The 16,431-nt window shown below is 44.1% G+C and overlaps 2 protein-coding genes and 1 long non-coding RNA gene across 9 annotated transcripts in view; 2 read left to right on the top strand and 1 right to left on the bottom strand.

Annotated features, from left to right (window-relative positions):
• si:ch211-198m17.1 (mucin-2) overlaps positions 1-2,450 on the top strand; it is a 17,453-nt gene extending 15,003 nt beyond the window's left edge. Inside the window, exon 14 of one of the 2 annotated variants that reach the window (XM_054760080.1) lies at positions 16-2,450. In XM_054760080.1, the coding sequence (XP_054616055.1) occupies positions 16-144 (129 nt within the window). In that variant the 3' untranslated portion in view covers positions 145-2,450. The remainder of the gene's footprint in view (positions 1-15) is intronic. The other variant, XM_054760081.1, reaches the window with a different exon arrangement.
• The window catches only part of LOC129171441 (uncharacterized), a 44,078-nt gene extending 30,869 nt beyond the window's left edge, over positions 1-13,209 (bottom strand). Inside the window, exons 1-3 of the long non-coding RNA XR_008566790.1 lie at positions 9,662-13,209; positions 1,456-5,491; positions 9-117 (exon numbers count right to left, since the gene is read on the bottom strand). This is a non-coding gene — a long non-coding RNA (uncharacterized LOC129171441). The remainder of the gene's footprint in view (positions 1-8; positions 118-1,455; positions 5,492-9,661) is intronic.
• On the top strand, positions 5,241-16,431 carry mpp3a (MAGUK p55 scaffold protein 3a). 6 transcript variants are annotated; one of them, XM_054760082.1, is made up of 20 exons: positions 5,241-5,331; positions 7,681-7,744; positions 8,352-8,470; positions 8,600-8,677; positions 9,255-9,335; positions 9,694-9,831; positions 9,907-9,988; positions 10,275-10,360; positions 10,429-10,503; positions 10,616-10,812; positions 11,149-11,213; positions 11,759-11,779; positions 12,150-12,191; positions 13,365-13,430; positions 13,789-13,944; positions 14,496-14,576; positions 14,649-14,742; positions 14,813-14,921; positions 15,010-15,141; positions 15,313-16,431. In XM_054760082.1, the coding sequence occupies exons 2-20, from the start codon at positions 7,708-7,710 to the stop codon at positions 15,490-15,492; spliced, it is 1,839 nt and encodes a 612-aa protein (XP_054616057.1). In that variant the 5' UTR covers positions 5,241-5,331; positions 7,681-7,707; the 3' UTR covers positions 15,493-16,431. The 6 variants fall into 6 exon arrangements, with proteins under 6 accessions (XP_054616057.1, XP_054616060.1, XP_054616059.1 ...); XM_054760085.1 differs by having other exon boundaries at positions 5,279-5,674; XM_054760084.1 differs by having other exon boundaries at positions 5,279-7,555.

The raw sequence follows: 16,431 nt of genomic DNA, 5'->3' as shown, positions 1-16,431 counted from the left end.
TGGCTCACCTTTCAGTCGGGTTCGTACGACCTCAACCCGGACGCCATGAAGACCTTCAAAGACAAAAACCCGTCCCGCTACTCGTATCTGGTCCCAGGCCACGAGAACCCCTACTTCCTGCCGGGAGATGAGAAGAAAAACTGAAGCAGCTCCCCCTTGGCGGACGCCTAAAAGTTTATTTTTGTGTGTTTTCTTCTCCAATCAAAGAACGACGACGTGGGGACGCGCCACCAAAGTGTGGCGCTAAACAAGACGTTGGCCAGAAGGTGTCGCTGGTTAAATCTTTCTGTAGCCTTGACAATGTTCCAATTGTGCTTCTCTGCAATCGTTCCGACTTGTTAGGCGAATCATCTCCAATGACAAAAAAGGGCTGGTCCCTCCTCCTAGATTCTTCTGAAGGGATTTGCTTGTTTGAATTTGAGCACTTGAAAGCTTTTTGAGGTTTTGATTGACTAATAAGTCGCGTTGCTCACGGATGTGCCAACTATCACTAGTCTCTCACGCTTTGTGCGTCTGAGACTGTGTGCTCTTTTATAAACCTCTACAGGTGTTTTTTTGTAAATATGAATAAATTATTTAAACACAAAACCTGCCTGTTTGTAACAAGTTTCTACGGCACTACACACGTGCACCGTTACAAACACTACGTTACTATGACATCACAGGTCGTTTGCTCCATGTCGCCTTTGCTGCTCCATAATCTGGAACGTACGGTGTGACGTGTGACATGAACGTGACACACATGCACTCGCACGTAGACAATATGACTTTCATGACATGAAAGCTGAGGGCTGAGCTCGTCACTTGCAATTCTCTGCCTGAGGCCTAGGGGGCAGTTTTCCTGAGTGAACAACCACCATAACCACTTTTCACTGTACACTTTTGCATTCAAGAAAATCATTTGTTTTCAGTTTCTCTTTACAATTTTTAAAGTCATTTTTTCTAATTTCATTATGAATCATTTAATTAACATTTAATACATGTAAATGCACCACATTGCATTGTTTATTTTTACATTCAACATTTGGTTTATATCACATACATTTACTCCTTACAATTGTTTTCAAATAGAACATAATTGTTTTGTAATTTTTCTGTAATTGTGTTTTATCAGTTAACTTTTTAAAATGTATAAAAAAATTTATTTATTAAAATGTTTTTGCATTTAATTGCAAAAACCATCCATTTTCTATGCTGCTTATCCTCACTAGGGTGTCAGGGATGACATCATTTTACTCTTTACAACTGTTTCTTAATTTATAAAATGTTGAATTAAATCCATTTGCTTTTAAAATAATTTAAATTGAATTATTAAATGTAAATAACGTGCCACATTTTTATTTTTAACAACAAATGACATTCCATACACATTTCAGATGAGCTGTTACTGGAAAACAATCACAGCGATAGAAATTCTCATACAGAAACAACATAGTAAAAACAAAAACCAAGTACCAGACTGTGATGAGGGTGGGTCCACTACTTCTAGTCTTCCGTATCACATCTCGAGGCTGCAGACACGTCTCAGCAACCCGAGGTGTCATCATACCCAGCAGAGGTGCCGGAGAACGTCATGCAATCCAATAAGCATCGAACCACCTAAACAAACCGCAGACTTGGAAGAACCTTCAGACGAGAACCATCATGATAGCATCATATACACACACTTAATACATCATAAAGCATCATTCACACACTTTATACATCATAAAGCATCATATTCACACACACACAATCACATCAAAATAAAAACAACTTTATGCACATTAAAAGTGCCCCTCACTTATACCATTTAATTGGTTCCAACCAACGATAAGTGAATTTCCACAAAGATTCCTCATTTAGAAATGTAATATTTTTGTAGTTATAGCATAGAAAACCTGTTTACAATCTTCTAAATACACTTTTTAAGATTATTAGAGCCCTCTAGAGATGAGAGAACACCCCTAGAGTCTTTTACACTCCTTTACACTCCTATTACCCAATATAGTAGACATAATCAAGAGACAATAAGGCAATTTGGACTCACGTTAGCATTGAGAGAGTTCCTTGTTTTTTTTACTTCCAGTTGACTGTACTTCCCGCAGTGGCAACTGTCTCATCCGTGTAACATTACTGACACCTAGTGACCAGTGTGGAATACTACATATGTGTCTTTGAATGAGTCTTTCGAATGCCTTACATTTGTATTTTACTTCATTTAGCCATTTTTATGCTTGAAAATGCTTCAGTTAGGCAGAAAACACATCACATTTGCTTAAATATGCATATTTTAGGCCATCAGGCTCCTCAACGAAGCACTCGCACACGCCGCACGCAACACACGCACACACTCATAGCACTTTATTTATTTATTTGTATTATTTATTTGTATTAATGTCTCTTCTGTTGTTGTTGCTTAATTTATTGGTATTTATGTTTATGTGTTTATGTTTCTTATGTTCTTGGGAGAATGAACAGAATAAGATTTTCATTGCATGGTATAACTGCTGTTGTACTATGCACATGACAATAAAACTCTCTTGAATCTTGAATTTTGTCATGAACTCTTTCATACCAAAGACGTATTTATAAGTTTTTATAATCCCGAACACCCGATCCCAACAACTTTTATGCGTTTTTGTGCGAGAGGCAAAAAGAGATGGTCGGGACAGAGCGCCGCGGTCATCTTGTGTACGTATGTGTTCCACAGCGGAAGAAGATGCGAGCCTTTTCGTCGCATTCACATGAACGCACAGGCGACAGTGCGCAGGGATACGGCGGGAGACAGATATAACGCCGAGTGTTTTGTGATGTCTGATGTTTTTTTGATAAGGCATTTTTGTGATGCAAATGTATTACTCTTTTGAACGCATATTGTTTTGAGAAGCTAAACTCTTTACTTCATTGTCTCCAGCAACTAAGCGCAACTACGTCGTTCATCACAGAAATATGACCAGAACTGGACTGAGGAGACCAAGTGGGGGGTGTGTAGTTGTTAATGGACTACACTGCTGATGGGGGTGTCATACAACTTCATGTCAAAAAATCCCTTAACTGTGCCGCAAACGGCCCCCGGGCGGTACTTTGGACACCCTTGCAGTGACGTCAACCTGAGTCGTAAGGATGCAGACAATGTCTCCCCCCCCCATCAGCTGTAATTGACTTTGGCTAATGCAGCTCTGCAGCAGTCAGTCAAGTGCATCCAATTATGAAACATTTCCCAGCAGCCTTTGGTTTCACGTAACCACATCACTCACCTCGCCTTCATCTCGCTCCTCATCCTCTTCTTACATGACATCACTCTCATGGCTTTCAACGAGAAAATAACGTTTCACTCAGCACGACTGCTTCTTACCTGTTTAATCCCAACCCTTTCTCCACATCTCAGCAATTATTTATAGCTTCCTCACTTCCTCTGTTGAAAAATGACAGTGCCACAATTAGTAGATGGCTTATTAAAATGGGGGAAAAATGATAAATAAGTCAATAGTATAAATAATAAAAAAGAATAATTCAATAATAATAATAATGCAATAATAATTGCATAAATAAATACAAATAAATAGAAAAATGTAATTACACATTATAGAGTGATGAATAAATAAATAATGCAGGAGAAAATGTTTTTTGTTCAACTACCAAACAAAGGAAAAGAGCTGAGAATTTCAGTGGAAAAAAGGAACAAAGCACGTCTTCATGCACAACTCATGTCTTTGCATCCTCGGACACGACGCCTCACACACACCCACAATTACCATGTCAATGTGTGTGTGTGTGTGTGTGTGTGTGTACAAAGAGGAGCGGCCACTGGGGGGGTCATATGCGCCCACTCGGTCAAGTGGAAGCACAGAGCAGTGTAGGAGGAGGGGAGGAGCAGCCAATCCAATTAGTGTTTTGGTGATGACATCATCAGAATGAACTTCTCCAAATCCAATAAATATCGAACATACTGTAAGAATATTCATAAGTATTGTAATACAAGCCTTATCTAGTATGAAAGTATTACAAAAGTATGTCATAACATTTTGATGAATTGCTTACACACTGTGTGGATTTGTACCTATATATAATACAGTATAAATAGATTTGTAAATACTGTATAATATATATATATATATATATATATATTTATCATATTCATCTACATTTAAAAAAAAAAATCATTTTTAGTGGTCATTTAAAAAATATGTCTGTGGTCTGGTGGTACAGCCAAACAAAACGTTGGAAATATTTATTATGCGCCGAACCTAAATAAAAATGAAATAGATCATTCAAATACAAACGACATGAGAACTATTTGCATCCAATGACGTGAAATGAAAAAAGAAAAGACCATGAAATACATAAAATTGGTCAGGAAATAAAGAATAAACAGGTTGAATATAATCATTTAAAAAGGAATTTCACAATTTAATTAGGACAGGTGAATACGCCAATATTTTCTTCCATGAACTGATATTTTAAGCCTGCTGTGTTTTGATATGTTAGTTATGGTTTTTAAAAGCACATATACTTTCATACTTCATCATTTCAATATTTGATTTAAAATTTCATTTCAAAATTTGACAATTTAATAATCGTGTCAATACTTTCTACATGAACTGATATTTTACTCATGGTTTTAAAAGTACGTATTTTTTATTACTAAATAACTTCAATATTGATCAGATGAATTATTTTATTTTATTTAAGTACATTATACAAATCCATCATTAGAATATCAGTACATTGTGGACCTCCACCAGGTTTTTATGTATTTGTGTGATTGTTAGTTCCTTTAAGTGCATTTTTATCCAGAATTGCACCAAAAAGTCATGGATTAGCGTGTCAGTGTGTGCGTTGTCGCTATTATGCTACTACTCCTGCTGCGGCGGCGGTTACGTCAAACTCTTAAGAACCCTGCTGATCTGGAAGACGATTCGCTTCGGTATACGCATGACTATAGGCAGAGTTCAAAGGTCACACTGGTGCCTATTTAGGGTCAGCGCTCTGCTAACGAGCGACAACATCACGAGGGTGACACCGTCTTCCCGTTTCCATGGTGACAACGGGAGAATAAAATGTGCTGCTGTCAATCTTGTTGAGGATTGCTAGCTTGATTACTGACACACACACACACACACACACACACACACACACGCACACACACACAGCAGACGTGAGGGGCGGGGCTGAAAGAGGCAGTGATAGCGGGAGGGGTGTAAGGGAGGTTCAATGGGGGGGAGGAGAGGTGTCTTCTAAGGGAGGCAGCAGCAGGTTTGTGAGCACAGCAGCCAGAGGAGGAGGAGGAGGAGGAGGAGGAGGAGGAGGAAGAGTGTGGCTGCAGTCGTCGTGAGAAGAGACAAGAAGGTAAGCGATGCTTTCTCGTGGTTTCACGTTGGTCGTTTTAACAACAAGATGAGCGGTCAGCCAGCAGATGGTACGCTCCTTTATCCCTCCATCCTGCTTCTGTTTTCCCTTTTTTTTTGTCCCTCCATCTGCTGGCTTTGAAGAGCAGCGCGGTGTGATACTGCAGAGAGGGGGAGGGGGAGGGGGAGGGGGTTGTTAGCATCCTGAAGCTCTCACTGACACACAAGATGCTAGCATAATAGAAGGGGTGCACTGGTTTCCTTCCGTCACTGTGGGGTGCAACCACGCCCTCCTCGTGATGATGATGATGGTGGCAGCGGCGGCTTTGTGGCGGCGTAAACAAGTCAGTGGATTAGCTTCATTCCGTTGCATGCGGTGTCAGCTGTGTGATAGAATGTTGACAGTCTGCCTCCAAAATAACATCTCACTTCCTGCCAGCCTGTGATATCATGGCGGGACTCTCGTGTCGCTAAATAAGCCAACCCAAACATTAGCCTTCGGTATGACAACACCACAAATGATAAGAGGAAGTCCATATTTCCAGCATCCGAGTACAAACAGAACACTGGAACGCCACTCAAACCCTCTGTGCTCAATCAAAGACAGTGGACCTAGAAGGGATCCTTGAGGAACACCTTTGGTTCATAGCAAAAGTTTAGCACCACTGAAATGCAAAATATCCTTTGAAAACATTAGTGTCAGAATATGACTCTATAACCCGCTTGGTCCAGCCAGCCCCGCGGGTTTGCCCGTGCTCGAAGCAGGGTCTGCAGAATGCGGGTCGAAAGCACTAGCCATCGAGTTAAAAGCCTGAGTGAGGTTTTGCAGACGGCAGATGGCATGTGTCGCATGTCGTCGGTCTTTAACAAATGGCCTGTTTGGAGCAGCCTGAAGCAGCAGACGTGTGTGTTTGTGTCGTGCAGCATGTGCACGATCCGCCGGGATCTCACGTATTAGTTTTAAAGCACAATGAGATGATTCTCAGCAGCACTTTCTAGAAGCTTCTTATCTGTTTTCCCAGGCAACAGTACTCTGTGTTAGCATGGTGGGTAGACACTGATGTCAGCGACCCACTTTGACCCTCGAGTGTCGCTAAAAAAGCCAACCAAAACATCAGTGCTTATGCACCAGCATAACAACACCACAAATGACACAACTATAATAATTATGATGTCTTCCAGGAAATTCAAAGTTCTTACGCATCAACTTGGGGTAAGTCACGTAACAGTGGACCCCTTTGTGCTTAGACACACTGACAATACATTTCAGAAACATTTTATTCCAGATATTCCTCCATTTTGTCTTTTTAAGAGACAGCCTGCTCTGAACAGCTTGATCGTCGTCCCAACAAGATGCTGTCATAAGAAGCAGCAGATGCTCTGTTGTGTTGTGTTACTCACTACGCGCGCAGCCTGTGGAAGATCAGCCTGTTTCTTTTAAAACGCTACGTCATGATTGTCAGCGGCACCTTCTCCAAGCTTCGTTTTTTTTCCCCCAGCAACAGACAAAAGTATTGGGGCACAATTCCACCCACAGGAAGTGAAAAGTGAAGAAAAAGTTTGCAGCTACATCAGCCTCCACTCCTCCAAGAGGATTTTGGCGTCTATGCGGGAGTTGTCTTGCACACCGCTTTGTGCACTGGGATCAGAAAAGCGTTTTCCCTAAATAGTCTAAAATCTCTTGCTATTTAAGAACTAAGATGGTGAATCCACGAAATACCTGTCAACATTAGTAAAGAATTGGAAAATTTCCGTCATTTCCGGAAAACAAGGGAAATTCTGGTCTTTCCAGCAAAATGAGCTCCAGCGCTGTGGTGCTGTCGTTTTGACAACATTGCAAGACACAAGACACCTCTATAAATGATCTAATTTCTCAGAGAAAATAATGTAAGAACCTTAATGACCAAATTCAAACACATGCAGGAGGTGGTTATCTACGAGGGTGTCATATTTGTTGCTGATCCTGCACTCGTGTGCAGCGTATGAGTCCATATTTGAAGCTCTGATGTTGTGGACTTTTACGTCCAGATGAACATGTGGTAAAAAAGGTGCCGTCCAATCAGCTGACTGGTGAGCTCCATCATGTTTGTGTGATCAGCCGCTAAGCTCCTAATGAGATTTCAGCAGCAGAACGTCATTTTTGTTGGAACGCCACCCAGAAAGTGTCATGTCTGAGTCTATTTGTGGAGCGCTGACGTGGACTTCTGGCGCTCCGGGCGTCTTGTGTGAGTGAGCTTCTCTGTCCATATTTCACTGGTATGTTATATGGACATATGTCATATTTTGTCTTTTCTGTGCTCATTAAGCAGCATAATGGTTCATACTGAAGTAGTCCTCCCTTTCCTCCCAGGTTTTCTCCTCCTCACGTGACTGACCCATGAAAGAAGCCATGCCGGTCCTTACAGCGGGAGCAGGTGAGACGACTTCTGCAGGAGTCCTCCATCACCTTGTATTGCCTGTGAAGATTCTCAGTCATCCTGTTCATGGTAGCCCGCATAGGTTGAATCTAAGATGTGGAGTCTGCCTGTTTAAGTCTCTGGTGATGTATGCCCACTGGGGGTGGTCACAAGAGGGTTGTTGGTGAACCTGGTTGTTGGCGGTCCGGCATATCAATAGGTCGTTTGCCTGCCTGGCAGCAAAACAGCACATTAGTGGCCACTTTTCTGTGGAATGAGACAATTTTTGGTGGAGAGATGTCCGGACTCATGCAGTTCAAACCCGCAAACACCCTCGGACAAAAGTTGGTTCACCCCAAGAGCAAAATCCAGACAAGCAAACTCAGCACTGTAGTGAGGAGTGTAAAGACCCCTACCTTGGAGAGACCAAGCAACCCTTATACAAATGCATAGCACTATACAAGAAAGCAGTTTCTTCAGGCCAAGAGTCAGCACCTCTTTTTCATCTAAAAAAGAAGGGACAATACTTTGGAGGACAAAAGTGTCCAAATACTGCATCGGGAGGACTGCTTACAACAATGTCCATCACCTCATGTTAATAAATGGAACGTTCTCCACTTGGCAGGGCTCCACGAAACGTTGGCTCTGCTGACCTCGCAGCTGCGTCCCGACGCCAATCACAAGGAGGACATGGTGTTCCTCAAGGACGTTTTCAGCGAGAGGAGCTTGGGGTACTTGATGAAGGTGAGGGACAACAGTATTACAAGCCTGCTTGCTCCTCTGGTTCCTCTGCCTCTTTCACCAGGAAGGCATCATGAACCTTTTGGACTTCAAGTGCATTTTTAAAAGGACAAAATTGGGTTTGTGCTGCAGATCCACGAGAGGCTGAGACAGTATGAGAGACAAAGCCCGACTCCTGTCCTCCACAGTGTTTCTCCTCTGGCTGAAGATGTAAGGATTTCTGTGTTCCACTGTTCCACAATCTGGATTAGATCTGGATGAAACTGGTTTGACATTACAGCATACATGCATACATTGTGTTGATATCAGATGGGATTTGGCATAGATTTTCCTTTTAAAATTTAGCCAAATGTAAAACATATTTTGTAGAAAGTGTACTATTTTCCACAAAAGCTGTAAACGGGAAGTTGTGCCTTTCATACAGACATGCCACAAAATAGCTGTGTCACAATTTGATCACACAGAATTTCCGTATCTACAACAAATAGGTGCATGACAACATCAGCTCCTGCTGAATATTAAGTCTGGAAAAAGTCATTTGGGCTACAATCTCCTTGGTGGAGGTAATACCTTCACCCTGAGCGGACTCCATTACAAGAAGCGATAGCTGCTAAAAAAAAAAAAGTGCTGACTCATTCTGAGGCTCATCTCATCAAAAGCAGACATCCTGCTGCCTCGGCTGGAGTACAGCAAAAGTGCTGACCTCGGCCTCTCGCCACTCGTCCTGAGTGGGCTTGGCAGGAAGTTGGCGATATCCTCACGTGTGCGTGATGTGTGTGATGGACAGGTGGCGGACGAGCTGCAGAGCAGAGCCATGAGCTCGGAGGAGAGGGAGCTGGTGCACCTGCTCACGTCGCCACATCTCAAGGTGAGCAAACCAAACTACTACACGTTTGATGCTAATTGGGTGTCACGTTGACATTCTTGTGTTAGTGTATGAATAACTCACTGATGGTGTCAATCAAAAGTGGGCATTATTATCTTTGTAAAGGCAGAATGTTTGAGAGAGAAGCGTGCAAGTGCAATAATTAGTTTGTCTAGCGATACTGTATCTAATGAGGAGTACTCCAATAAAACAGCAAAGAAAAGTGTCACTAGTATGGAGTAAATGCCAACTAGATGGGACCAAGAAGTGATGCCTGAGGAACACCTTCAGTCTTCGATGTAATTTAACTATTAATGAAGCTGTTTTACCTGAAGCTGCTGCGTCTGTCGCATCCCGTCAGGCCCTTCTGTCTGTACACGACACCGTCGCTCAAAAGAGTTTTGATCCCGTCCTGCCGCCGTTGCCGGATGACTATGAGGATGAGCTGGAGGAGGAGTCGGTGAAAATAGTGCGTCTGGTGAAGAACAAGGAACCTCTGGTCGGTGGCGGTGGTAGCATCGAGGTGCAAACACGTATGCAATTATATTTACCTCTCTTCCCGCACTGACTCCAGGGCGCCACCATCAGGCGAGACGACGTGACCGGGGCCGTGATCGTGGCTCGCATTATGAGAGGAGGCGCCGCGGATAGAAGCGGTAGGTCGTGCTTCCATTCTCCACTTCCATGATTATTTTACAGTGGCGACCTGAGTGATGTGTAACCATGGTAACGACGGCGAAGGCATTCTCTGACAGTCGTTACCATGGAAACATCAGCCACATGTGCTCCCTTATTCATAGTGTGTGTGTGTCCAGGGAATCAGACTAGAGTATTGATCAGTTGTCAGCTTCTTGAATTCCTTGTTGTGGCTGCAGCTCAGAGACCTCAGCAAGGAGATATCAGAATAAATCTTTCATAGACTTTCTTTGCTCCTACTGGCAGGTTTGGTCCACGTCGGAGATGAACTCAGAGAAGTCAACGGCGTCTCGGTGATCCACAAGAGGCCAGACGAGATCAGTCAGCTGCTGGTGAGTCTCATTCAAAACGTACAACGGTCAATAGCGGCGCAGAGATCATTTCTTAATATGAGCTGTAGTCTCAGTCTCAGGGGTCCATCACACTCAAGATCATTCCTGCTGTTAAAGAGGAGGACAGACTGAGGGAGAGCAAGGTGAGCCAACTCGAAGGCTCCAGCCCACAAATGCACTGCTACTATCCCTTCAAATATATGATGCTTGTAATGCTAATGTGTGACATATTTAATGTCTGTTACATCCCTCCAGGTGTACGTGAGAGCCTTGTTCGACTACATCCCCTTGGAGGACAAGGCCACTCCTTGCCAGGAGGCGGGACTCCCCTTCAAGCGGGGCGACATCCTGCAGGTGGTCACCCAGGATGACCCCACATGGTGGCAGGCCAAGCGGGTGGGCGATAGCAACCTGCGGGCTGGGCTGGTCCCGTCCAAGCAGTTCCAGGAGAGGTGAGAGGAACCAGACCCCACATGCACAGTGCCACTTGAAGGTTTCCCTTTAGGATGTTGATCTAGTATAACAGTATCTTTAATAGTACTGTACAGTAGATCCCCGCTTATTCGCGGTTTGGTATTCGCTCCCCCGCATATCCAAAAGTCAATCCATACTTTCAGCGGTTTTTCACCTTTTGCGGGGGGTTTTGGAACACAACCCCAACAATTTACCATAAACAATATCCTCTTTGCGACCACTTAGACAAAGAGGCACCTGATTAACCAACCCCCATCTTTTCTTCTTCTTCTCTTTCCTTCTTGCCCATTGCCCTCCTGCTTGGACGTCACCAGGCGACTGGCCTACAGGATGAAAGTAGGCACGCTCCCGAATCCCAAATCCCCCAAAACGCCAGCCTGTAAGTTCCTGCTTGTTGTTTGCTGACCTTCAAAGTCTTCCTCTGCTAACTCATTAGGATAACGTTTATTAATTTGCGCTGTGGGATGTTCTCTCTTCTGCTGGTGGACATGTTTTAGACGGATGAGGGGGGCCAGATATGAATTAATCTCACCCCTGCTCAGTCCATCTGTCCAGCGACAGATTAAGTAGATCCACACGCCTCAACAATACGCTTGTCACTTTCAAGCTCCATGTCGGCATGCATGCAGACAGGTAGGTCCATATTCAGGGTTAGAGGCGGGGAGGGGGGTTCTCTGCAATGTGTAAGCTGCGAGCGATCCGATTAGGCACTACGGCTTAGCAACATGGCAGTCGCCCCCCCCACAGGGAGACTCCTCTCCCACCCGGCTAGCTTAATTCCCCTCCAGCCCAGCAGGGCCCCTTGCTTTTCCCATTAGTGACTTTTATGTCTGTGTTAATCCTGCATCTCTAAATCTTCTTTTTCGTCACATCCTCGTACACAAATAAAAAGCACATTTTTGACTCTGTCTGCTTGTCTTGCAGTTGACCAAGCGTGTGACAAGGGTGAGTAGGATTGCTGATTACACACCATAGCATGTTTGCATGGGTGCATCTTCGCTATTCTTGCTTAATTCCTCCCCACCTTTTAAATAGAGATGCTTGGACTGCAGTCCAGTCAGGCCACAGGTGTTAAAGATAACAGTACCTTTTCTCATCCAACCTCTAAAAGTCTGGTTGTAGATGAGCTTTCGTGTTTTGGGCTGAATCGTTTGGGTTTCTCATCCGTCCATATTTGTTTTTTTCCATCATTATCCCCTTAGTTCCGCTGCTCCCCAAGCCCTGCCCCCCTTCAAGTCCTCCATAGACCTTCCTTAACGTTTCTACCCTGTGCTGACCCACCCCTTCTTCTTGTCCCTGCTTGCCTCCCTTACAGACGACTGTGACTGTGAGGGCTATTTCAATGGACAGTATATAGGTGAGAGCATTGCACACCTTTGCTATCCTCCATCACCACAACATCCTCTCTCTGCTCTTTGACTGTCATGGCTGTCCTTGGCTGTGTTCTGCTGGTTCCCTGGATGCTTCAGGCCTGGGGTCCAATGTTTGGCTGTAGGGTTGACTTCTATGTCAGGGTTGAGGATGGAGTCATGGATGTGCAATGCCGACTTTCCACCAAGCAGGACACTAGTGGTCACGTTGCAAAGTCCCTAAATGACGGACTTGTACCATAGACCTTTCTGTACCCTTCCATTTTGGGTTCAAACCACACTTGTAGAGAATGGAAATATGACTTCCATTGTTTACTGTGTGGCCTTCCTCTTGTGTTGTGTTGCCATGTTGCTATGATGTCATGCTTTATGTAGCAGATGCTTCCAACCCAACTGGACCACTTGGTGGAAACGTGGCCTGAGGGTTTCCAATCGATGTTAGAGTAAGTTGTTGAACAGGGACACTAGCAAGTCAGATGGTTTTCTGTTTTGTAGCCCCGGGGTTTCAGAAGTGAAGCATCTGGTGTAGAACATCAGCATGTAGAGTGATCCTGAAGAGAATAGTCACTAAAAGTAGGGGCTAGTTCCTCCTGTAGTTCTCTGGAAATTGGACATGTTCCAAGTAAAGACTTGGGGAGGGTTACCATATTGACTTCAATATAAGACAGTATTTCTTCCCTAGAAACAAGTCTGAAAAGGAGTGATTGTACTGCACATTCAGGGTGGTTTTACATTTGAGTCAATACGGTAAGCTTACACTGCTACGTGAACAATCGCCTTGAAAAGTTGGACTTTGAAGTGACCACTACACATTGTTCAATCCTCCCCATCCCTCAGCCAAACATGACCCATCTGCTCCGCCTGCTGGAATGCTCACATTGGGAATCCAAACACAGCCGCTGTAACTTCACCTGGAAACACAACAACAACATGATTATCCACCACATTCAGCACTCTGCTTGGAGCCGTACACCACCCGACCCTCCCACGTCCCTCTTCCGTCCCCTCATCCCTGCCTGCATCTAACCCCCTACCCTTTCCCCTGAACCCAACCCCCACGAGGGCCCCCGCGTTGGACGCATTGCACACTCAAAGCTGCTTGTTCACCTGGGTGTGCACGTGTGAAGGCAAGTCGGGTGACGCTCTAACACCACTTGTAGTCTCTCCTAAGTGTAAGGCAGTGGCGCCCTCCTGTGGCCAGGTGTTTTCCTGGGAGTTTTATTCAGGTACAGTGGCCGGCTCGTTCCCTCGGGGGTAGTCCACTGTGGCAAGGCGCCTCGCACTGTAGCCTGTGCATGTCGCCATAGAATACACAACATTAAACCAGTAGTTTTTGGATAATGGGATCAAAGTTCACTGTGAGCAAAAATGTTAATTAAAACATAGCAGTGAACACTTTACTTTTATTGGTCCTAATGCATGAACATCAACGGTTGGTCTCAGTTTTCCATTAAAGTCAAAGTTTTTACACCTTTCTGCATTCATGTTATTCTTTTTCAATTTGCTAGTCACATTAGAGACATGAAGAATCACACTAATGTCATCTGACCACATTTCTATCCCTGTCATCCAAATCCACAATAGCTGGTCTACGCAGGAGCTTCCGCTTGAGTCGGAAAGACCGGCAGGGGTCCTCAAGTGACGGTTCCGATCTGGGAGACTCAGACTTCCTGACCTACGAGGAGGTGACCCGCTACCAACAGCGGCCCAATGAGAGGCCCCGACTGGTGGTACTGATTGGTAAGAGGAGTACAAAGTAGTGAAATTCTAACAAAGGACTACAAATATTTTTAAAAGGAAGAAAGGATCATCAACTCATTTATCCAGATCCAATCAATGGTGTACTTCTTTTTTTTTTTTTTTTTTTTAGCTGTGTCATTATGCTAATGTCACTAGCATGGGTGCAAAACTAGCAAGCTAACATGAAGACCACGAAACAAAAAGCAGACTATACTATGACCATTAGTGATTATATCTCCCAAAGAATTTACCTCAACTGCCTTGACCCAAATATAAAATGACCCTCAATACAGTGAAACCTTGGTTAGCATCATTAATTCCTTCCAGAAGGTTCGACTCTTAACCGAAACGGGCGCTAACCGAATCAAATTTTCACATAAGAAATAATGTAAGCCCAAGTCATTGGACCAGGGTTCGAGCCTCAACAGGTGCAGGGCTGGATTTTGCAGGTGATCACTGTTACACTGAGGCAGGCAGATCTGTTCTGTGGTTATTTTTTGTTCTTTTGCATGTTAATGGATTTTATGTGTGACATGACTTTCTCCTCAAAGGTTCTCTTGGAGCACGAATCAATGAACTCAAGCAGCGGGTGATCGCAGAGAACCCACATCGCTACGCGGTGGCAGTACCACGTGAGTCCCACATGACATTAAGCTGAATTGCAAGTTGCCGTGATCGTCAACAGGTTGTTTGTGGTCCTGCAGACACCACCAGACCCAAGAAAGCTCACGAGAAGGAAGGAGTGGAGTATCATTTTGTCACCAAGCAGCAGTTTGATGCGGACGTCCTCAACAACAAGTGAGTCTCTCCTCCTTTTTGAATGTTGACTCAGGAGGTTTTGCTGAAAGGTCGGCTGACACTCCTTCAGGTTCATAGAACACGGGGAGTACAAGGAGAACCAGTACGGCACCAGCATCGAGGCCATCCGCTCAGTGCAGGCCAAGAACAAGATGTGTGTTGTAGACGTTCAGCCTGAGGTAACAGTGAAAAACTGTGATCATCCTATCATCACAACAATCTATCATCACTTGGATTGCTTGTTCTGGTCATTTCATGACTCTCCAGGCCCTGAAGAGGCTGAGGACGGCCGAGTTTAAGCCTTACGTTGTTTTTGTCAAACCGCGGGTCCCTGAGAGCAGAAGGCGACGCACCACCGCCGCCAGCTCGCCAGGGGGTGCGGAGCAAGGCAGAATCACAGTGAGTGGAGGCCTTTTCACTATGAAATAAGACATCTTTGGAGATTGAGAGGTTTCTTGTCCTCAGACTTCTTCAAACGTTTTTAGAGATGAGGTAGTCCCAACTGATTCCTAAATGTCCAGGAATTTCAGACAAATGGGGATGCCAGTGTTCTCATCTCTTCCTCAACAGGATGAGGACCTCCAGGAGATGCGTCAGTCGGCCATCCAGATGGATCAGCAGTATGGACACCTCGTGGACAGGATCCTGATCAAGGAGGACTCGGCCAGCGCCTGTACGGAGCTGAGGAGTATTTTGGAAAGACTGGAGCGTGAATCTTTCTGGGTGCCTCTCAGCTGGGTTCGGACCTAAAACCTTAAATATCAACGCATCACGCATCTTCCAAACCACGCCTCTAAGCGACTTATCCAGGACTCCAAAGTGAGCCAAGACCAGAAGGAAGATGATCATCTCCTCAGTCAATCATCTTCCACTGTTCACCGCTGGTCCACTCCAGTAGGAGATCACTCAGTCAGCGTTACCATGACTCCTGTTGGAGTCCACCTCGTAGCATGTTTTTACTTTATGACTTCACCGAATGCTTCCTGGAAAACAAACACACAAACTTACTAAATACTCGACGGAATGTGAGAAGTTTATTTTTTCAAATGTGCATGACGGCAGCTTGTTTAGTGTGTGGACGTGTAAATAATGTACGTGTGACCCCTCGTGTGCCAACGAATCATCTTGTAGCACTTTGTTGCAACCGGTTTACCTTCCATCCTTTTGGATCCTGCATCTCTGTTTTTGTTTCACATTTTACTTGAACACACGGACTACGGGTGACAGCTAAATGCTAATGCTAACTGCTAATTGAAGTAAAAGTGTTTTTTTTTAGTTAATCAGGCAAAGAATGATGACTCTACATTGCATCTTGTCTTTAAAAAGTCGTTAAGATGATTTGGATACAAAAAAAACATACAGTTTCTCTTTTTAAAGACTAAAAAACAAACATTGTCAATGATGTCTATGGTACTGCTTGTTATAATTTTGGATATGATTAAGTAATTTCAAGATACATTAACTCATGGCTGCAATAAAACTGCTGCAGAAAAGACCTAAAATCTGACATGCGCACTAATGAATATGTTAGCTTGGTATGAGAATTGACTAAAAAAAATGTACCCTTTACTACATTTGATGCTTTTTTTTGTCTGCTCACGTGCTGTACAACCCACACCACCACCACCACAAAGGAATTTGTAAGGTGTCATGTAAAAAGTGCCATAATAAACAAAAGAATGAAGCTCG

The sequence above is a fragment of the Dunckerocampus dactyliophorus genome, chromosome 18, assembly GCF_027744805.1.
Source record: "Dunckerocampus dactyliophorus isolate RoL2022-P2 chromosome 18, RoL_Ddac_1.1, whole genome shotgun sequence".
Taxonomy (NCBI): Eukaryota; Metazoa; Chordata; class Actinopteri; order Syngnathiformes; family Syngnathidae; genus Dunckerocampus; species Dunckerocampus dactyliophorus.
Note: the sequence above shows the minus strand (reverse complement) of the source record. Positions and strands in the feature narration are given on the sequence as shown.